General features: G+C 41.5%; 1 protein-coding gene across 4 annotated transcripts in view; it reads left to right on the top strand.

The window, feature by feature from the left end:
• LOC115221978 (serine-rich adhesin for platelets) overlaps positions 1-24,099 on the top strand; it is a 45,990-nt gene that overhangs the window by 11,283 nt on the left and 10,608 nt on the right. For all 4 annotated transcript variants that reach the window (XM_029792077.2, XM_029792076.2, XM_036511303.1 and 1 more), the window contains exons 4-11: positions 3,602-3,785; positions 6,367-6,542; positions 8,408-8,509; positions 8,747-8,859; positions 10,408-15,546; positions 19,118-19,196; positions 22,575-22,717; positions 23,930-24,040. In XM_029792077.2, coding sequence (XP_029647937.1) covers positions 3,602-3,785; positions 6,367-6,542; positions 8,408-8,509; positions 8,747-8,859; positions 10,408-15,546; positions 19,118-19,196; positions 22,575-22,717; positions 23,930-24,040 — 6,047 coding nt within the window. The remainder of the gene's footprint in view (positions 1-3,601; positions 3,786-6,366; positions 6,543-8,407; positions 8,510-8,746; positions 8,860-10,407; positions 15,547-19,117; positions 19,197-22,574; positions 22,718-23,929; positions 24,041-24,099) is intronic.

Genomic DNA, 24,099 nt, shown 5'->3' with positions numbered 1-24,099 from the left:
CTGCCATAAAAACCTTGCCAAAACAAACTCAGATGTCTGGTGTGGTCTTCTGTTTGACCAGCTCCTGTTTGACCATCCAACCCATGCCAGCATGAAAGGCAGATGTTAAATGATGATAATGATAATACCTGATGATGATAATGATAATTTCTTTACTACCCACAAGGGGCTAAACACAGAGAGGACAAACAAGGACAGACAAAGGGATTGAGTCGATTATATCGACCCCCAGTGCGTAACTGGTACTTATTTAATCGACCCCGAAAGGATGAAAGGCGAAGTCGACCTCAGTGGAATTTGAACTCAGAACGTAACGGCAGACGAAATACCTATTTCTTTACTACCTACAAGGGGATAAACACAGAGAGGACAAACAAGGACAGATAAAGGGATTAAGTCGATTATATCGACCCCAGTGCGTAACTGGTACTTATTTAATCGATCCCGAAAGGATGAAAGGCAAAGTCGACCTCGGCGGAATTTGAACTCAGTACGTAGCGGCAGACAAGATACCACTAAGCATTTCACCCAGTGTGCTAACGATTCTGCCAGCTCGCCACCTTAATGATAATAATACCATCTTTATATGACAGTTATTTTACGAGATTCTTCATAATTCTTAAAGTTAATTAAAATAAGGATACCAGTGCCGGTGGTACGTAAGAGAACCATCCGAACGTGGCTGTTGCCAGCGCCGCCCAGACTGGCCTTGTGCCGGTGGCACGTAAAAAGCACCATCCGACACCTCATCACCATTATTTTTCTCTCTTCCCAGCTCTGCCCCAATCAACCCTTTCCTCTCTTCTCAAATGTGAATAACCATGTAGCTCCTCGACAGCAAGAAACCTTATCTGCTCTGGCCCCTTCCCTCATACTAAACCTTTCATCTCTTTGCATAAAGCAGCTGCCTCTCTTGGGAATCATAGTTTAGCAAGTTGCTCTGTGATTTTACTAATACTTATGACACAGAAAAAGACACCAGTACACCCCTTAAAGTGATTGGCATTAGGAAGGGCACCCAACCAAAAGAAACCATACCAAAATAGACACTGGTGTACAATATAGTCCTTTGACCCATCAGGTCCTGTCAAAAAATCGTCCAACCCATGTAAGATGGAACATTACATGATGTGCGTTTGTACACACACATATAATTGAAATTTCCTTTTCCTTTAAACTATCTGCGTTCTCTTCCTCCATGACAAACTTATCTAAACTCACAAACTTCACTATACAACATTTGCTAATGTAGACCACAATGAGTTTGCTAATCTATTACTACAGTAATAATAACTAGCAGGAGCCATGAAAACTCCGCAGTATAAGTCAGTACATTTTAAAATATTATGTTAGTATATTACACACAAGCAAGGCATGTCAAAAGATTCTTTTGATCTCTTGCCGTTTAATCGAAACTAACTTTTTTAAAAAATATAATTGAAATTAATTTCAAAGGTATTGCTTATTTACTTCCTTGTAATACGTTTGACAGATATTATGTGATTTATAGTTTGAAGAAGTTAAGAGGAGTTAAAATCATCATCATCGTTTAACGTCCGCTTTCCATGCTAGCATGGGTTGGATGATTTGACTGAGGGCTGGCGAACCTGATGGCTGCACCAGGCGCCAATCTGATCTGGCAGAGTTTCTACAGCTGGATGCCCTTCCTAACGCCAACCACTCCAAGAGTGTAGTGGGTACTTTTACGTGCCACCAGCATGAGAGCCAGTCAGGCGGTACTGGCAACGACCTCGCTCGAGTCTTTTCACACATGCCGCTGGCACAGGTGCCAGTGAAGCGACGTTGGTAACGATCACACTCGAACGGTGCCCTTTTACCTGTAATAAAATTCTAGATTTACTCTCTCAGCACTTCTTTATACACAGTATTTTTTGGTCTCAGCTACTCTTACTGCCACATCAGATAAATTCTTGGCCCCATAAAATGTCACATATAATTGCCCATGCATTGAGAGAATTTTAAAAATAGAAATATATAAACAAACTACACTTTTCGCTGTCCAACCACCAGCAGGGCTCAGTTCAAGTTATTTACTGATTGATATTGTTTTCATTTCTTTTTCATTTCACTTCAGTTCAGTGATCTATCTATTTGTATATCTGTTAATATATCTCTCTATTTGCATAACTTTTGATATATCAGTAGGTTCACCTACCTGTCTGTCTAAGTAGCTCTTATATCTACTTTCCCTTCTGCCAATGTATGTATCTTGTTTACTTTCATACTACCGATAAGCATTTAAGCCTAATAAGAAAACGAAAAAACTGAACAATAACAGTGCTCCAGCATGGCCACAGGTTTTGGTCTGAAACACGTAGATAATAAGAATGCCGGTGACACGTAAAAAGCACCGTCCAAACGTGGCAGATGCCAGAGCCGTTTGACTGGCGTCCGTGTCGGTGACACATAAAAGAACCAACCGATCGTGGCCGTTTGCCAGCCTGCTCTGGCCCCTGTGCCGGTGACACGTAAAAGGCACCCACTACACTCATGGAGTGGTTGGCGTTAGGAAGGGCATCCAGCTGTAGAAACACTGCCAGATCAGATTGGAGCTTTGTGCAGCTTCCATGGCTTCCAGACCCTGGTCGAACCGTCCAACCCATGCTAGCGTGGAAAACGGACGTTAAATGATGATGATGTAACTTCCACAGCTATTTGCTAACTAAGGTTATTTCACTTTAATTCAGCTGTCTATTGATATATCTTAAAGCATAAAGTTATATATCTTCCTGTGCCAGTGGCACATAAAAAGCACCCACTACACTCTTGGAGTGGTTGGCATTAGAAAGGGCATCCAGCTGTAGAAACCCTGCCAGATCAAGATTGGAGCCTGGTGCAGCCATCTGGTTCGCGAGCCCTCAGTCAAAATCGTCCAACCCATGCTGGCATGGAAAGCGGACGTTAAATGATGATGATGATGATGATCTTCCTGACATTGTTTCACTGTGTTAAACATTTCAATTGTGCTTGTAATTTGAACACACAAATGCAGAATAATATAATATACTTTCTCCCTGCCCTTCATGCCCCCTAATAATATAGACCTCTCTCTCTCTTCTTGTTTTCCCTTCCTCTTCACTGATTTAACTATTCCCATTTCATTTCTTTCTCCGTCTCCCTCTCTTTCCTTTCTCTCACTCTGTATCTAATTCTGCATTTGAGTTAGAACCTCCCTCGATTCTGTAAGTGTAACACATGGATGAAACCAGAAGGAATGTAGGAACAAGTAGAATAATAATAATAATAATAGTAATAATAATGATAATAATCATAGTAATAATAATAATAGTAATAATAACAACACAACAACAATAATAAAAACAATAATAGTAATAAGACAAATACATAACAAAAACACCAGGACTTACAAACACATATAACATACAGAAAATTGCACTACTAGGCACTGCACACATCCTACGCAGAACACTTTCCATACAATAACCATCAGAGCATCACAACAAATCACAGCACATACCGAAGGCACACAGAGCTGCGCTCGGTAGTGAAGTGAAAGCATGCTATAAAAATAAAACTACTGAATAATAATAATAATAATAATAATGTCTTCTTTGTTTAGCTCAAGAATGGCTTCTTCTCATGGTGACCACTCTGTGCGCATTACTGATATCGTAACACGGAAGTGCACGCACATCTTGCAGGGCCATCCGAGAACGCCATGGTGTCTAGCATTCCATCCGTCGGCCAATGACATCCTGGCATCTGGTTGTCTTGGAGGAGAGGTCAGAATCTGGGACTTACATGTAAGTAGACATTTCGATATCAGTGTTTGTTTGTTTGTTTGTCTTTTATCTTTTTGTTTGTTGGGTGTTGAAATATATGTCACCACAATTCTCTCTGTCTGTCAAATTCTGTTACACCATATCTATTGTTGACATTAATAAACACTCATGTCTTCTCCCTCCCTCATTCTCTCTCTCTCTCTCACACACATACAAAATAATTATATATATGTACCTAATGTCCCTTCTGCGTATACACCACACCTTATTGTACGTTGTATTTGTTCCACATGTTCATTTGTGCATGCAGGCATGTTTACTTTGTATCTACACACGTGCATTCATTCATCACACCCATTCACGTACTCCTGCACTTGTGCTCACACTTGAATGCAGGCAAACCCATGCGTATCCATAGCCACATGCACACAGACACCTTTACTTTCAGTATGTTGTGAAGGTGTAGGCATGAGTCAGCAAACACTCACAACACAGTTTCTGTACTGCAAAGAAACACTCATACACTCTCATACATGTGTACATAAGTGCAGAAACTCACTTGAGCAGGCACATACACTCACCCTCTTATAATACACTCACATGTTTACATGTACCCACACATCATATATATGCGTGTGGCGAGCTGGCAGAAGCGTTAGCACGCTGGGCGAAATGCCTAGCAGTATTTCATCTGCCGCTACGTTCTGAGGTCGACTTTGCCTTTCATCCTTTCGGGGTCGATTAAATAAGTACCAGTTACGCACTGGGGTCGATATAATCTACTTAATTTGTTTGTCTGTCCTTGTTTGTCCCCTCTGTGTTTAGCCCCTTGTGGGTAATAAAGAAATAGGTATTTCGTCTGCCGCTACGTTCTGAGTTCAAATTCCGCTGAGGTCGACATTGCCTTTCATCCTTTCAGGGTCGATTAAATAAGTACCAGTTACGCACTGGGGTCGATATAATCGACTTAATCCCCTTGTCTGTCCTTGTTTGTCTCCTCTATGTTTAGCCCCCTGTGGGCAATAAAGAAATACATATATATGCGTGTGGAAGTGTATGGCTTAGTGGTTAGGGTGTTGGACTCATAATCATAAGATTGTGGTTTCAATTCTTGGACTGGGTGGTGTGTTGTGTTCTTGAGCTAAGCATTTCATTACATGTTGCTCCAGTCCACCTCAGATAGCAAAAATGTGTAATCCCAACACAGAATGCAGGAAACTGGCCTTATGAGCCCATGGCTCAAGAAGGACCTTTGATCCTTTTGAAATATATATCTATATGTTTGTATATATATATATATATATTTTTTTTTATGTTGACTTATTATAAAAGCAGTTTTACATTAAATTGCAAAGGTGCATGTTTCAGTGGTTAGAGCATTGGGCTCACATTCATGAGGTAGTGAGTTTGATTCCCAGGCCAGACTGTGTGTTGTGTTCTTGAGCAAGTCTCTTCATTTCACATTGCTCCAGTTCACTCAGTTGTAGAAATGAGTTGCAACATCACTGGTGCCAAGCTGTATCAGCCTTTGCCTTTCCCTTGGATAACACTGGTGGCATGGAAAGGGGAGGCTGGCATGCATGTGCGACTGCTGGTCTTCCATAAACAACCTTGCCCAAACGTGTGCCTCGGAGGGTAACTTAATAGGTGTAATCCCATTGTCATCCATAACCAAAGGGTATCTTTCCCCTTATTATATGCACATATAATGGCATGGAGAGGTGGAGGCTGGTATGCATGGGCAACTGCTGGTCTTCCATAAAGAACCTTACCCAGGCTTCTTCTTTGGAGAGTAACTTAATAGGTTCCTTCTCGAGCCATGCCTGGCTCATTAGGGCCGGTTTCCCAGTTTCTTTGGCGTATAGGTTCCCCACCTGGACGGGACGCCAGTCCGTTGCAGGTGAACTGCAAGATGCAGGAGGAAAGAGTGAGAGAAATTTGTGGCGAAAGAGTCAGCAGAAGTTTGCCATTACCTTCTGCCGGAGACGCGTGGAGCTTAGGTGTTTTGCTCATAAACACACACACCGCCCTGTCTGAGATTCGAACCCATGATCCCTCGACCGTGAGTCCACTGCTCTAACCACTAGGCCATGTGCCTCCACAACTTAATAGGTGCAATCCCATTGTCACTCGTAACCAAAGTGGGTCTTTACTCTTTTACATTAAGCCAAAGGATTACTTAAAACTTTTTGTAGAACATATATTCAACATATAAAAGCGGCAAGCTGGCAGAAACGTTAGCATACTAGGCGAAATGTGTAGCCGTATTTCGTCTGTCGTTACATTCTGCGTTCAAATTCCACTGAGGTCGACTTTGCCTTTCATCCTTTCGGGGTCGGTAAATAAAGTACGAGTTACGCACTGGGGTTGATATAATCGACTTAATCCGTGTGTCTGTCCTTGTTTGTCCTCTCTGTGTTTAGCCCCTTGTAGGTAGTAAAGAAATAGGTATTCATTGTTCTTTTGCAAGAATAGTGTTGTCAATGGCTTCCAAATCTCAGATGAAGGCTAAGCAAGCCAATACTTCAAAGTCAGTGTCACTGCTGTTTTTGTTAAATAATCTTGTCTTGCACCTGTTCAACAGAAATTTCTTTGCTTTCAGGGTCGTGGCAGTGAAGTGTGGACTGCGCCACATGGTTCTGTAATTGCCACTTTGGCTTTTCATCCGACAGACCATGTGTTGGTCTTTGCCACTGCTGATGAGATTTACTTCTGGGACTGGAGTAAAAGCCAACCGTTTGCCTGCTGTAAGACAGCCCGTAGTTTTGAAAGAGTCAGGTGAGTACACTTTTAAATCTCTCTTTAATACCGAGTTAAGTAAATGTTTGATGTACTGAATTTAACTAATTGGCTAGCTTCAATAAATAGTCATTTAGGTATCTGAACCAGTTAATTAGTTTAGCCTAGTTAGCTATGCCTGGCTTGGCAACTACTCTTCTGGCTGACAAGCTCAGCTGGCTACATAATTGGCTAACTGGCTTGGCTAGCAGCACAACTGGCTAACTGGCTTGGCTAGCTGCACAGCTTGCTAACTGGTTCAGCTAGCTGCCTGACTGGCTAACTGGCTTGGCTTGCCGCAAGACTGGCTAACTGGCTCGGCTAGCTGCATGACTGGCTAACTGGCTTGGCTAGCCGCACGACTGGCTAAGTGGGTCGACTAGCCGCACGGTTGGCTAACTGGCTCAGCTAGCCGCACGGCTGGCTAACTGGCTCGGCTAGCCACACGACTGGCTAACTGGCTCGGCCAGCTGCATGACTGGCTAACTGGCTCGGCTAGCCGCACGACTGGCTAACTGGCTCGGCTAGCCGCACGACTGGCTAAGTGGGTCGACTAGCCGCACGGTTGGCTAACTTGCTCAGCTAGCCGCACGGCTGGCTAACTGGCTCGGCTAGCCACGCCACACGGCTGGCTAACTGGCTCGGCTAGCCACACGACTGGCTAACTGGCTCAGCTAGCCACATGACTGGCTAACTGGCTCAGCTAGCCACATGACTGGCTAACTAGCTCAGCTAGCCACATGGCTGGCTAACTGGCTCAACTAGCCGCATGACTGGCTAACTGGCTCGGCTAGTTGCACGGCTGGCTAACTGGTTCAGCTAGCTGCCTGACTGGCTAACTGGCTCGGCTAGCCGCACGGCTGGCTAACTGGCTTGACTAGCTACACAATTAGACTATAAAACACTATTAGAAAGCCTGTCCAACTTATGCCAGCATGGAAAAGTGGATGTAAAACAACCATGCTGATAACAGCAGCTTAGTTATGAATGTTCTCGAGATTTCTTTTTAACATTTCAAAACGACTATTTGTCTGAACCTGCAGTGTTCTTCTACCTCTTTTAAAAATTTAATGATTCTCAGTGAAAAAAACTGTCTCAGTTTACATGTCACTGGTTGCCCCACTCAGTCTGTCAACAATCAGTTGCACCTGTGTATGAAATGTTGTTACCAGGTGTCTTATTCAGCTGAGCATGAAATAGCCCTTCCAGACATGCAAGTTTTACATATAACACAGCTGTTTGGCTTTATAAAATAATAATAATAATGAAATTATTGTATACAGTGCTCAGGTGCACCACAACTTGTCAGAGTATATGCAGTAATGTACAAATGTCTGGAAAGCGAACAACGTATGAGTCAGATACATGCCTGTGTGTGTATGGAGAGGAGAAAATCAGGTGTAGTGTTGGCGAATCTCAGGAAGCATGGAAGTTTTGAAGGATGCAGTGCTCCGACAACTAACAACTGATGCCGGCAGCTTGTTCCATGCTTCAGCAACTCTGAGCGTGAAAAAATGTTTCCTGAAGTCATGGAAGGAGCTGTGCTGTTTTCTGACTTTGTAAACATGTCCACGGGTGTTAGACAGAAGGAGTTTGAAAAGGTGCTCAGAGTTATTGTTTGTAAGATGGTTGGTAATTTTATGGGTGTCTGCCAAGTCAGCTGCCAGACGTCGGAGTTTCAATGTGTCCATGTCCAGGGAAAACATCATCTATATCACTGCAGCCACCTCTCCTGTACGTACTATCTCGTCTTTGGTACCCATCCACTTTCTCATTAAAATAGTGGCTAACTCTAAACGAAAACAAAAAGCAAAGGTTATATAAGATGTGAATGTAATGTAATCGTTTTTTTTCTTCTTTTTCAGATGGCTCTGCTTTGATCCGCTTGGACATTATCTCTACACAGGGATTGCCAATAACACAACCATCCAGCCACGGATCCATGTAGGAAACAGGAGCTCAACTGGGTAAACAGACCTTATTTCACATCTTGTTTCTTTGTTTCTATGATTGAAAAAGAGTGAGTGAGTGGATATGTACATACCTAACCACATTATTTCATTTTTAACTTTATTAATTTCAATTATTATTATTGTTATTGTTATTATTATCATTATTATTATTATTGTGTTTTCGTTAAGACTGTCCTACCTGATTTAATCTTTATCTTTTTACACAACATACATGTATACATTTTTTTCCAGACTCCGTTCAGATTTGAGAAGCAGACGGCGCCAAATTCAAGAACGTTATCAGGAAGTCCTGCGCCAGTATCAAAATTATGAAAGATCCCAGAGTGAAATCCCCAGCACTCTTGGTAAATACTCAGCTTAATTTCAAGAACACTGTGTTTTTATTGAATTTTTAATGATATTTATTTAGTGTTTTTGAGAAGATTCCTCAAGGTTTATTTGTAAGGAGCTAGACATTAATTCTTGTGTTAGCATGGCAAGGGTCAATGGTTCAGGTTCCGTCTGTAGCTTTTCACTACCATTTGGATCCTGAGTTGTAGTAGAGATGATTATTGTCTTTGAATAAGTCGGTTATGAGAAGAGGCAGAAGTACCCATGGCTTTCACCTTTGCAGTTTCTTTCAGGCTCTTGAGACTGATGTGGCTGTTGCTAACCTTTGGTCAAGGAATAATGTTGCATTTTGGGGTCAGAGTGAACACCTGCTTAAAGACTAGGTGGTTGCGTTGAACCAGGTGGTGTATTTGATCTACCTTGTTAACTACTGTTTAGCATCTTCAGCTGTGTGTGGGCTATTCTCTGATCATGGGAGGCATTCCTGCTACGTCCTTCAAGTTTAGCATAATGTAAGCTCACATCATCCAGTGTATAGTTCTTCTTGTTAGATAACCACTCAGTAGCTCTTCCCTGATTGTTGTTGTAAGCCATTGCCAGTATGGTGGTGGCAGCAATGGTGGTTGTGGTGTACTGGATCACAGATTAAATCTACCGCCCAAGAACTGAAACAGTCTCTTTGATAGGCCACCCCTTACCGAATTTCACTCACAGTACTTTGGTTGAATTGTGGCTAGGGTAGAATACACTAACCCAGTATACTACACATCCAGATTGAACCCCAAATCATGTAGTTGCAAAGCAAACTTCTTAATCACACTGCTGGAAACAACCTATTCCCACTGTTGGCAGCATTTCCCTTAACCCTTTTGTTACCAACCTGGCTGAAACTGGCTTTGGCTCTATAGTACAAATGTCTTGTTTTCATAAGTTTTGAATTAAAATCTTCCAAACCTTAGTCACAGTTTATGTTCCTAACACTAGCTTAATGATAACTGAGTTCATCATCATCATCATTTAATGTCCGTTCTCCATACTAGCATGGGTTGGATGGTTCGACCGGGGATCTGGGAAGCCAGAAGGCTGCACCAGGCTCCGGTCTTATCTGGCAATGTTTCTACAGCTGGATGCCCTTCCTAACGCCAACCACTCCGTGAGTGTAGTGGGTGCTTTTTACGTGCCACCTGCACAGGCGCCAGGCGAGGCTGGCAATGGCCACGATCAGATTGGTGCATTTTACATGCCACCGGCACGGAAGCCAGTCGAGGTGGCACTGGCATCGGCCACGATTTGGATGGTGCTTTTTACATGCCACCGGCATGGAAGCCAGTCAAGGCGGCGCTGGTATAAACCACGATTCGGATAGTGCTTTTTACGTGCCAGTTTCAATTTCGATTACTAAATTCTTTGTTATATTTAAAGTAATTGAAAGAAACACAGAGCATCTCAAAATAAATACAGTAACAAAAGGGTTAATGCCATTGATATATCTCCCAGTGATCAAGTGTTTTTTGTCTTTCATCTTTGTTCAAGAACTAAATACCATTCCCTTTGTCTTTCAGACTCTAGTATTCCTACTTCCATGGGCCTTGATGATGAACTGTTGCCATATGTCAGTTTGATAGCACCACAGTCTCCGGTCCATGAAGACAACCTTCGCTATGCACGTCAGTATGCTGCTGAGATTTCCGAAGTAGTCCGTGGTGCCCTGGACGATGCTCGCCTTTCCATTCAAAACCTACAGGACAGACCACGCAGGCGTCAAGATTTCATCGGTGGTTCCTATCACTCTGCTTTCTACAACCCAACAAGATCTGCTGTTTCTGCTGCTGCTGCCGCCGCTGCTTCAACTGCTGTTCCTTCGACATCATCATCTGTAAATTTTTCCACTCCAGTATCTGACTACGATTTGAACCTCAGTCCAACTGACTCGTCCCTGCAGAGTGATAATAACTATTCTAGCAGTCAAAGACAGCCAATGAGGAGGTCCAGCCTTTTGAATTCCTTGCCCAGTACAGTATTGACCAATTCCAGTCCTGCTGACCAATCCTTTGACAGTCACCGGCTTGGCCAGCTAGGTAGAAGTAGCAGTAGTAGTAGTAATAATAATAATAACACCACTAGTAATACAGATTCTAGGTTAACAAACTCAGACACTGTAAATAAACAAGTCTCTTCTGATTTTTCCCGTCCCTCTAGGTTGCTGGCATGGAGGCCACTTCCTCAACCTTTCCGACGGCGCCTGTTATACAAGCACTCAAATAACGGAGGCGGTGACACTGATTTGCCCATGCCTTGGATGATGAGACCCTCCACAGCTTCTTCTCTGTCTGCTAGCAGCAGCAGCAGTGGTAACGGCTGCGGCACCAGTCGTGGTCCAAATACAAAAAATCAGTCGACCGGTTCGAGCACCTCTACACTTAGTAACTTATCCTCATCAGTATTGAACAGTCACCATTTGAACAGTTCTTTCCCAGATCCCGGTTCAAGCCCTGGGTGTAACGGTGAATCTACTGAAAACTTTAAGTCTTCTCCCTCCCCTTCCTCTTCCACTTCTTTCTCTTCTTCCGGTTCCTCTGCTTCTTTTTCTTCGTCATTTTCTACTGAGGATATTTCCAAAAACAACAGTACCGTTTCTACCCCTGTCAGTTCTGAAAACATATTTCCTTTTGTGACTTCCATCTCTGCTGCTTCTGCTGCCGCCGCTGCTGATACTTCACCATCTTCAGCTAGATTGTTGTCTTCTGCCAGTTCTTCACCGGCATCATCATCACATGGGTCATCAATCTTAAAGAAAGACTTCTACTCTACCCTCGCCCCTCGCCCTCTTTCTAATTCTACCAGTATTCACTCAGAAACAAACGATCTCTTTGCCTCAAACAATAATGACCAACGTAACTTGAATTCGGTACCTAATTCTTTAGAAGATACAAAATACTATTCTCTAGTTAATAATAAGAATAATAGTAGTAGTAGTAGAATTAGCACTAATAATGATAATAAACATAATACTGATGAAGCCTGTTCAGAATCAATGCCATTATTATCTTTCTGTCCAAAATGTAAGTTAGTGTCTCATAGGAACCAGTCTAAAAGAAATAAGGATTCTTCAGATAGGAAAGTATCCAGATTTTCTGAATACTTCAGTAAAACTTGTAGCTGTTCAGCTTCAGTTGATTCTGATGTCGGTTCAACTAGTAAAAAATCTTTAGTTTCTGACAAACTCTCATCGGATCTTGCTGTCTGTTCCAGCACCAATGGCCATAATGGAGTCTATTCCGAGAAATCATTTTCTTCTCTCGCTTCTACTTCTAATTACACCCCTACTTCATCCTCTTCTCATTCTGCTAGTGTTGCCGATTACAAATGGTCGACTGGTCTCACTTATGGTTCTGACAAATCAACTAAAACCTCTCTTCTCCGCCTTAATCAGAAATCCTCTTATGGTAAGAATAAAAACGTTACCTGCAATTCCTCGTCTTCCTTCAGAAAATTCCCCAAGACTTTCCCTGCAGCCAGTCTGACCTCTTCGGATACTCCTATAATGACACAGGATATCAAGAATTCAGACACCACTGTACCATTATCCCAGGTATCTCTTCCTGGCAAGAACTCTTCTGTCTGGTCACGGAAACACTCTTTTAATCAGTACACTGACTCAGTTAAGAAAAACCTTCTCTTCAATTTAACTAATTCTCTGAAACGACCCTTCTCGTCTTCTACCGATGAAGACAGCCACGTTAAAATGAAGTTTCCTCGCAGTGACCAGTCTCAGTCCTCTTACAACTCCAATTCCACAGATCTCAATGGTACCAGCACCAGTGGCAGTAATACTCACTTAAATTCGTCTTTTACTCCAGTCTCTCCTTCTCCTTCTCCCGTATCATCTGCTGAACATTCGGAATTACTCTTTCCAGAAATTCAGAACAACAATCCGGCCTCTTCAGCTTTCAACATTGCAGATGCTGGATTGAGCCGTGCCAGTACCTCCATGGCAGCATCGGTTCTGAAGACTCCCCCCATAGCAAGCACCAGTGTCTCCATGAGATTAACACCGAATGTAGAGTGCGTCTCCCAAAACAACAACTGTGATGAAATAGATACTGACAGCAGTAACAGCTTTATCCCTTCTCCTTCAACCACTCTCAACAACACTAATTGTAATAACGATAATAATAATAATAATAATAATAATAATAATAATGATAATAATAATAATAACAATAATAGTAAAAACAACAATAAGTACCATAATAGTGAACTTTTTGAAATGCAGTCTTGCCCCACTACAACTTCAGGCAGAATGCCCTCAATGTCTCCATTTAGGTCCATTAGCATGAATAACAGCTTGCCTCAGAACCTATCGGAACGGTTGGATGCCTGTAAAATGAACTTACAAATCCTTGAGACTCTGAGTTCAACATACAGGCAAGATGCTGCTAACAGTGTCTCTCCATCTATCCCTGCTACATTCACACTTCAGACAAACAACCGAATCTCTCCACCCCCGCCTTTGCCTGACCACATTCCTATTTCATGTCCCGAGACGAGCAGGAGTAGTAATTTACCGACTAACCTTTTACCGTCTTTTTCGAAAAGCTCTTCTTCTAAGTCCGAAGCTTCTACCAGCATCATTTCTGAATCTCCAGTAGCATCGACATCTGGCCAACCTGTCCCCAGTACCAGTTCATGTAGTGATAATCCTCTTCTGCCTGCTCAGAAGAAGGAGGAAAATTCCGAAAGTAGTAATTCTAGCAGCACAGCCAAACCATGTTTGCGACAGGCTGGAGCACTTAAATCAGCTTTCCATTCAATTTGTCGAGCCCTGAGTATTACTGGTACTACACAGACGGCAACTGAAGCAATATACACATCGCAACACTCCAGCACAGCGATAGGTCATAGAAGTAGTTTATCTGTTTCAACAACAACAATCACCACAAAACCTTTGTGTTCAGTGAGCTCTAGTGTTGGCAATGAAGGGAAGGGTTCTAAAAGACCACGTTTTGAAGCAAACAAGCGATTAGATCTCCCTCAGAAGTCTCCTGTCCCCACCATTAGTAGTTCCACTACAGTGTCCACTGATGTTAATTGTACTACCACTACTACTGCACTGTCTTCGCATCAATCCTCTGAAACTGTCTCTGTTACTAATAGTATTCCGACATCTGTATCTTGTGCCACAAGTAGCCAACATACACCCTGTGCCACGCCTATTTATTCTTCCTCCACATCACATAGTTCTTCCCTAAAAGACTCTTGTAATTATTTTCCCCTCCTTCCTTTAACGTCATCAACTTCTCTGCCCCCTCATTCACCGAGCTCAAATTTGCCCAGATCTACAGATGATTCCAGATCTTTTTCTTCTTCTTCTGCCTTCTCTTGCAGTTCTTCTCAAGCAGCTCAGTCAACATATTCCAGCTCTTCGCTGTGTCCTTCGTCAGTTTCCACATCCTCTCTGTCTTCACCGCTTGCCTCTGCCACTAGAATTTCTCCAGAAAAATACAAATCTAGTTCTAAAAGATGCCCTGAACATAGTTCTGTCAAAAGCTCTCATTCTGCTGCTGCTGCTGCTGCTGGCGCTGGTAATTATAGCAATAATCATGGTTTTGATTCTAACAAAGTGCCACATGAACAACAGCATTATGAGTCGAGTACCTCAACAGAGTCAGAGAGTCTCTTACATTCTCCAGAAGAAAACTTGAATTCTTCAAGTGGTCATTATTCAGCTGCCAGTGGTTCGAGTTCTTCTCTGGACAGTAATGATGTCTCCATACAATCAACATCTAATTCAGGGACTTCACGAAAGAGTCATCGGCCCACAAAATCCTCTCGTTTGAGATTACATAACCCTGTCCCCTCTACTAGTAGTGTATGTTCTACTCATCCTAATCAAGGTTCTGGTCGTACGACTAGAGAAAATAATTTCAATAAGTCATTAGGTCAGTGTCATAAGGACAGTGTTGAGCCCCAGCCCACACATTCCACGACCCACACTGGTCAGACATCACAACATCTGCCCTTTGACCCAAGCTATGCTCCCAATCAATATTCCATACCTGATTCTAATCCAAACCTGTCTTTACTCAACTGGGAAGACGTGGATTCTTCCAGAGTGTACCCTGCTGATTTGGATTCTTCAGACAACCTGTCTACATCTTCAAATATTTATGATCTCCCACCTTATGAAGAATCCAATCATCAAAACAGACGGAGTTTCTCGCAGTATCCAGAGAGGCCAGAGCTACTGCCCTCTGCTCACAGCATTAGCCGTCCAGAAAACCCTCAAGGTGTTGACCTCTCCAACAGTGAAAGTTTACCAGTTAACATTAACGATAATCCAGGTGCTGCGACTAATGAGGCCTTTGATACACTGTGTGCAGTTGCATCAGCTACCTGTGATATAACTGAAGTGACTGCACGTCTGCATCAAGAACTGGATGAGCTAGATCGACGCATGGCATCATTACAACAGCGCTGTGCTGCACGTTTGGCCAGAGTGCAAGTGCCGTCGCGGGAAGTCGTGAATCTAGAGAGGTGGAGTGCAAACCACAATGTTGATGAGTTTGTGTGCAGTGTGCGCAACACTTTAGATGGAATTGCTCAGTTGCGGCGTCATGAGCGTCTTATGCATATGCAGCAGTTGGTTTCATTGCCTGGAGGCATGACTAGCAGTACCAGTTTTGGTGGAAGTAGATTAGGTGAGTACACTCTTCGTTAACATCTTGCAACACATTGACTTGCCTTGTCTTAATATGTTTGATCCTTACAGCTGTTTCGCAGTGGCTGACACTTAAACTTTATAAGGAGTGATTTTCAAAAATGCAAATTGTAGACATTACCCCTGTGCATACATGCATTGCATGTATGTGTATCTATAGATCTGTGTGTATGTGTATATATGTGTGTATGTGTATACTCTTTTACTTGTTTCAGTCATTTGACTGCGGCCATGCTGGAGCACCGCCTTTAATCGAGCAACTCGACCCCGGGACTTATTCTTTTGTAAGCCCAGTAGTTATTCTATCGGTCTCTTTTGCCGAACCGCTAAGTGACGGGGACGTAAACACACCAGCATCGGTTGTCAAGCGATGTTGGTGGGGGACAAACATACACGCACATACATATATATACATATATAGGACGGGCTTCTTTCAGTTTCCGTCTACCAAATCCACTCAAGGCTTTGGTCGGCCCGAGGCTATATAGTAGAAGACACTTGCCCAAGGTGCCACGCAGTGGGACTGAACCCGGAACCATGTGATTGGTAAACAAGCTACTTACCACACAGCCACTCCTGCGCCTATATATATATATGTATATATCTGTATATATGTACATATCTGTATAAATATACACTATATCGTATGACTAATATATAGTCTTTTTGACAAAATTTTTTACACATTAGACCACTGGAAATGTAAATTTTAATTAATTTCCATTTCCCTTTGATATGATTAAATATTGTAAGTTTTTTTTATAATTTTCGGTTTTAAAAGTTGGCACTTTTTTTTATTGCTGACGAAGGACTGCGGCCGCGCAGTAGATTTTGAAAAAGTTAGGATGTATAAACACAGGGCAAGTAGTTTTGATCGTCCTGTATGTATACGTTTAACCCTAGGTGGTCCTGGTGAAGAAGATTGCACCTAGCAAGTTCCTTGATTCGCTAAACTAAAATCAGAAACCAATTGGTCCAGGAAACTGGATGGTAAAATGTTTTTCATTTTTCAATTCGTTGCTGTCGAATTTTATCCCTAGTTTTTATGGTTATAGAACTTAGCTGTTCTTTCTAGCATGTTGAATTCCTATAAGCGGATTCCTTATGTGTTTAAATATACACTATATCGTATGACTATATATATATATATATATATATAGCTATGAATATATATGTGTATGTATATGTATATGTGTATATATGTGTGTTATATGCATGTATATACGTGTGTTTATATATATGTAAATATGTGTATATACATATCTATATATGTGTGTATATATATGTAGGTATATATGTATATGTAGGTATGTATATATATATATAAGTGCATATGTATGTATATATATATATATCTATATATATGTATGTATGTATATATATATGTATGTATATATGTGTATGTACGTATATAAATAAGTATGTATATATGTATCTATATGTATATATACATGTATATATATATGTAAGGCTATGTTATCCAACTGGCCTTTCCCTATTTAAGGAGGTAATGTTCTATTTGATGGAGCTTCTACAGCTATTTCCAGTAGTTCAATTGACCACGTTGTTCTCTCATTGTCCCAAGTTTCTCTCGGTCCTTTAGTTACAGAGCAACTAATCTGAGGATTTGGCCCAATAGGATCAAATTGACCATTTGGGTTGTCACTATATGGCATCTTTTGTTCCTGTTATGAATTAGTTATGGGATAAAGGTCAGTGGTTATGACCTTTGCAGGCCATTGAGGTTGATGTTCAGTTTGAATGTTTGTGGGTTAATGTTTAGGGGGTAAAATCTGTGTAAGGAGGGAATTCCAGAAGATTGGAACCCAAGACAGGAAGGATGAGGCAAAGTGTTTAGTACAGAATGTAGGAGGAGAATCACAGCAAAGGCAAGGGGAGGTGGAAGGATGTTAAAGGAGCTTAGGTAGCTAGAGGGATATGCATATAGTTGAAAAGTATACGGACCGTTGTAATAACAGTGGCAGAGTCAAAGAGAGGAGATTACATGCAAATAAGCTTGTAGTGATAGTATGTTTACTCTTACTCTTTACTCTTTTACTTGTTTCAGTCATTTGACTGCGGCCATGCTAGAGCACCGCCTTTAGTCGAGCAAATCGACCCCGGGACTTATTCTTTTGTAAGCCCAGTACTTATTCTATCGGTCTCTTTTGCCGAACCGCTAAGTGACGTGGACGTAAACACACCAGTATCGGTTGTCAAGCAATGCTAGGGGAACAAACACAAACACACACACATACATATATATACGACAGGCTTCTTTCAGTTTCCATCTACCAAATCCACTCACAAGGCATTGGTCGGCCCGGGGCTATAGCAGAAGACACTTGCCCAAAATGCCACGCAGTGGGACTGAACCCGGAACCATGTGGTTGGTTAGCAAGCTACTTACCACACAACCACTCCTGTTTGTGAGGAATTGTTTAGGATTTGTCTAATTGCTCAACTATAACCAGCCAATGCCCTGTGAGTAGATTTGACTGACAGAAACCTTGTAAGTTAAGGCGGCGAGCTGGCCAAACCATTAGCACGCCAGGCAAAATGCTTAGCAGTATTTCGTCTGCCGTTACGTTCTGAGTTCAAATTCCGCCGAGGTCGACTTTGCCTTTCATCCTTTCGGGGTCGATAAATTAAGTATCAGTTACGCACTGGGGTTGATGTAATCGACTTAATCTGTTTGTCCCTTCTGTGTGTAGCCCCTTCTGGGTAGTAAAGAAATAGGTATTTCATCTGCCGTTATGTTCTGAGTTCAAATTCCGCTGAGGTCGACTTTGCCTTTCATCCTTTCGGGGGTCGATAAATTAAGTACCAGTTACGTACTGGTTCGATATAATCAACTTAATCCCTTTGTCTGTCCTTGTTTGTCCCTTCTGTGTGTAGCCCCTTGCGGGTAGTAAAGAAATAAGAAATAAGAAACCATGTAAGTCCATTATGTGTATACATACATAGGCACAAGAGTGGCTGTGTGGTAAGTAGCTTGTTTACCAACCACATGGTTCTGGGTTCAGTCCCACTGCGTGGCATCTTGGGCAAGTGTCTTCTGCTATAGCCCCGGGCCGACCAAAGCCTTGTGAGTGGATTTGGTAGACGGAAACTGAAAGAAGCCCGTCGTATATATGTATATATATATATATATGTATGTATGTGTGTGTTTGTTCCCCTAGCATTGCTTGACAACCGATGCTGGTGTGTTTACGTCCCCCGTCACTTAGCGGCAAAAAGAGACCTATAGAATAAGTACTGGGCTTACAAAAAGAATAAGTCCCAGGGTCGAGTTGCTCGACTAAAAGGCGGTGCTCCAGCATGGCCGCAGTCAAATGACTGAAACAAGTAAAGGATAAAGGAGATAAGTGCAGGCATGGCTGTGTAGCTTGGCTTCTGGGTACATGTGAATGACAACAATTGCTAATGTTGATGGAATGATGTAGGTGACGGTGATGGAGGGTACTGTTCTCTAATTATAGTTTCCAATTTTGGTATATTTAAGTGAGAATATCTGAGATCGGTCTTTCTTTCTTTGTGTTTCTTTGCAGATGAGTCGGCCCGGTTATCAACGGAGGCTCGTGAGGAGATATCTCGTAACTTACAGCGAGAAGTCAATACTCAAACCAAGTAAGTATTTAGCGGACTTCCTACCTTTTTGAAATAGCTTCTGTACAATTAGCACAACTTAATTTGTTTTTGCCAGTTGTTTATGTGTATATGTGTACACACACACACACACACACACACAAGTAACAAGTAGGTATACATGTTTTTGTATATTATTATCATCAGTTAATGTTCATTTCCATGCTGGCATGGGTTGGACGGTTTTATTAGCGCTGCAAGCATAAGAGCTGTACCATGTGTGAATATATATATATACATATATATATATATATATAACGGGAAGCTTTATGAAAATAAACAAAAGACGAAGGCAGGTGGAATACAAACAAACAATTGTATTAGTATGGCGCTCAGGAATATAAATAAAACAAGTCTTTTACTTTTCGAGCCTACGCTCTTCAACAGAAAGATACACAGAAAAGAAACAAGGAGAGAAAAAAAATGCGTGCAGAGGCTAGCGAATCAACATGGCGATATATATATATATCATCATCATCATCATTTAGCGTCCGTTTTCCATGCTAGCATGGGTTGGACGGTTTAACTGGGGTCTGTGAAGCCGGAAGGCTTCATCAGGCCCAGTCAGATTTGGCAGCGTTTCTACGGCTGGATGCCCTTCCTAACGCCAACCACTCCGCGAGTGTAGTGGGTGTTTTTTACGTGCCACCTGCACAGGTGCCAGACAGAGCTGGCACAACGGCCACGAACGGATGGTGCTTTTACGTGCCACCGACACATATTGTCTTTGTTTCAGTGACTGGACTGCAGTCATGCTAGGGCACCATACTGAAGTGTTTAAGTCAAACAAATTGACCCCAGTACTTTTTTGAAGACTGATATATATTCTATGCTCAAGGTGCCAACACAATCGGACTGGATCCAAAACCATGTGGTTAGGAAGCAAGAAGTCTTTTGACGAGAACTGTGTGTATTATGGACGTCAATACTTAACATATGAAAGGGAAAGAAGCTCAGGATTTAATACATGAAATAGGAATAGAAGTGATGCAAGGTCTCCGTTATAAACCACACCATGTTTTCATATACGATGAACAAATTAATTACAAAAGGTGGAAGAAGTGCTTGTGTTTAAATATTTGAGGAAAATAAGATAAAGGGATAGAGACGAACCGAGCTTTTACGCAATTAACATGTTAGAAATAGCAGCCGAATCTCCATGAATACAACCCCATCGTCTTTCATAAAAGGACACATTGCACAGACAGGTCCCTGATATACAAAAAGATGGGGATAGTCATGTCTGGAACGCCTAGATTTGTGTCTCCTCAACGAGGTTTGATCTGTGGCGATTAATCAACATATATATATATATATATATATATAAAATATTATTAGAGACAAAACCACTATTTTGCAAAACAAACAAGGAAAGACTTAATCAATACATAAAATTTTAATAAATAGTCAAAAAAACTCAGATCAAGTCACTTGCTATGCAAGTACATCTCCGTAATGTTTTTTATCCCTGTGGATAAATGCCAGCAATGACCTTCTCAGGCTCTCCATTATTTTAATTTCTAAACTGAAATAATCAGGGGCAGGGAGTGGGGTTGAAAAAAATACATTTCTCAAATTTTCTTTTTTATAGCATATGGATGTATTTATGGGGAAAACTATTGAAAAACATCAATACATGCGAGGGTGATAAAGAAATGAGGTGGGGGGGGGTGTCTTTGGATGTGCTAGAAACAACAGCCAAATTGCCCTTAAATCACATTTCCCTCTGAAAATATTAGCATTTTTTTTTTTTTTCTCAAATGCTCTTCCCATGGTTTTGAAGTGCAAAAAAGAAGAAATTGGCCAAAATTGGTCCAGAGTGGGATGATGAGGAAGTGGGGTGTAAAAAAAGAGTCTTCAAAACTTTTTTTCATACATAGATGCCCCCCCCCTCCAAACCAATAATTTCTAAGGCTGTGGTTTAATAAAACATGGGGCATATTGCCGGAAAATTTTCCCCCCACAAATTTCTTTATAATCATAATTTATGCCATTTGTAAGGGATTTGTAAAACTTTTCATTGAAAAATACCCATCTTCCTGAGAGTTATTAGGGAGAAAAGTCAGATTGTGTGGATTTTCTGAAACTCCTGCTTTGCTAGATATTCTACCCCAGGACTTATTCTTTGTATGCCTAATACTTATTCTATTGGTCTCTTTTGCTGAACCACTAAGTTATGAAGATATAAACACACCAACATCAGTTGTCAAGCGATGGTGATGGAGACAAATACACACACACACACACACCACACACACACACACATATATACAGGTATGGCACATTAGGAAGGGCATTCAACCATAGAAACCATACTAAATACAGACTCATAATAAAGAATATATTAAAATAATTTTTGTCTGGTGTTCAGAACATACTTCATATGAAAGGTTTTAATTAAGATCATTTTAAGACAGTGGTCTAGCTACTTTCCCTAGCTTCATATTCTTAATAGCCATTTAGACCATGTAGTTGTCAATTTCAGTAGCTAATTTCTCTGTTGGACCTACATAAGTAGACCTCCTTCCTTCCCACACATTCTCCTTGGTGACCTTTCAAATCAACATTTCCAAAGTTCTTTCTTCTAAGCATCTTGATTTGTCCTCACACACTGCTTTGCATTACACATCTCCTGCTTCTGATGCTCTTGCCATTTGTAAAACCTCTTACTATCAGCTTCTCTCCTTTCTACATATGCATAATGCTTAGTTTCCCTTCTAGCTACCTGATAGTGTTTCTTCCTCTGCCCTTTCTGCTAATATTTTCAGTCCTATCTCTTAGCTTTTATGGTTCTATCCACTTCACAGTTCCACCTCCATCTAGATGTTGCTTGCAAAAACACCCAGTGGTATTCTGTGCTTCAGATCTTTATTTCCTTTCTTGATATATGTGTCACCTCATATTTCAAACCTACATAGTCCAAAGGATCTTTGAAGCTTCTATGCCATCCCTCTTCTAAGTGTTTTGTGCCTCTGATTGTTTCCCCTAGGTACTGTCAGCTAATTTTTCTTAAGGTATTTATAGCTCTTTTGGCCTAAATATTGTAACTGTTTCTTCCTAGCTACCATATCAGTTTTCCCTAGGTAATCTGTTTTTCTTTCTTGGTACTATTGACAGTTTCTTTTCTCAGATACTATAGCTGTTTTTCCTAAAGTACTCTGTTTCTTCCAGTTTACTGCAACTGTTTTTCCCAAGGCACTGTAACTCCTTAACTGTTATGTACTATAGCTACTATTCGCTGTCCCCAATCACATTAGTAACAGCATCTGGGTTTTTTTTGTTTGTTTTTTTTCCTTCCAAGGTACTATGGCTGTTTTTTCCTTCTGCCAAATCTAACTGACTCTCATCCATTTCTTACAGATTACTGCGACTCCAAGAACGTATCTTGCAACGTTTACGCCAGCGTCAAATCCATCATCATTATGTGAACACAGGCAGTTTAGAAGATGCTTCATCACGCCCAAGTGATACTCTTCAGGCTGCTATTAATAGGGCTATTGCAGGTAATTTCACCTCCTTCCTCTCTCTTGCTTCAACCCTTCTTTCGCTCTCTCTCGCTGACTATCTGTTCAATTGCTTTGGTCTATGTAAAATTAAGTTCTTTGTTGTGTGTCAAGATAATCAGACCAAACCTTGTGCTGCTGCTCCATCCGTTGTTTTGTCCCCCCTTCTTCTCCTAAGCCAAGTGAACAAAAACATTATTAGGCAGCTTGACCTTGCGTAACTGTCAGAAAGTGGAGGAATTTCACTTGAAAAATGTGAAGAAACAAAATCCTGTCTCCCCTTTTATCTTTGTTTTAGTCATTGGACTTCAGCCTTTGCTGGAGCATCGCCTTCAAAGGTTTAGTCAAACAAATCTACCTCAGTATTTATTTATTTTTTTAAAGTCTGGTATTATTACTGAACTGCTAAGTTACAGGGACATAAACAAACCAACACCAGTAGTAGTGGTGGTGGTGGTGATGGTGCAACACATACAGACTGAACAAGCAAGGAAAGTAACATTTCCCCATGGCCAAATGCCTTTTTCACAGATAGAGAGTGGAAATGAATGATGTTGCTTGTTTGACAGTGACATTCATTTACAATTAGCACGTGATGTCCAAGACTGAAAACCAAACAACGTACATATACAACAGGCTTCTTTCAGTTTGTGTTTGCCAATTCTACATATAAGGCTGTGGTCAACCCAGGGTTATAGAGCCTAGGGTGCAGTGTAGTGTGACTGAACCTAGAATCCAGTGGTTGGGAAGCAAACTTAACCACAATGCCTCATCTTTAGTGATAAAGAATTTTCTTTTTTATCATCATCATCATCGTTTAACGTCCGCTTTCCATGCTAGCATGGGTTGGACATGTGACTGAGGACTGGCGAACCAGATGGCTGCACCAGGCTCCAATCTTGATCTGGCAGAGTTTCTACAGCTGGATGCCCTTCCTAACGCCAACCACTCCAAGAATGCAGTGGGTGCTTTTACGTGCCACCAACACGGGGCCAGTCTGGCGGTACTGGCAATGACCTCGCTTGAATCTTTTACACATGCCACCGGTGCGGGTGCCAGTAAGGTGATGCTGGTGTAAGGCGATGTTTTTTACTTGAGCATAATTCTTCACCTAAACCCCCAAAACTTCTGTCTAGAATCCTATCGCCACCATTGGTCAAGAATTTCAGCTTTAGAATGATATTTGTGTTTCTTTTCTTCTCCATTTGTCAGGTGCTTTCTTGGGAAGAGGTGAAATTGCTGTTGCAACTAATATTATCAACTTGACACATCGCATCCAACGGTGGGACTTCAAGAAACTAGAACTCCCTGACCTTACTTACAGTAAGTATCACATTTCTTATTGATTGATATTTATGTATATATGTGTGTGTGTGTATATA

Source organism: Octopus sinensis, linkage group LG19 (genome assembly GCF_006345805.1).
Source record: "Octopus sinensis linkage group LG19, ASM634580v1, whole genome shotgun sequence".
Taxonomy (NCBI): domain Eukaryota; kingdom Metazoa; phylum Mollusca; class Cephalopoda; order Octopoda; family Octopodidae; genus Octopus; species Octopus sinensis.
This window is presented reverse-complemented; position numbering and strand designations above follow the sequence as displayed.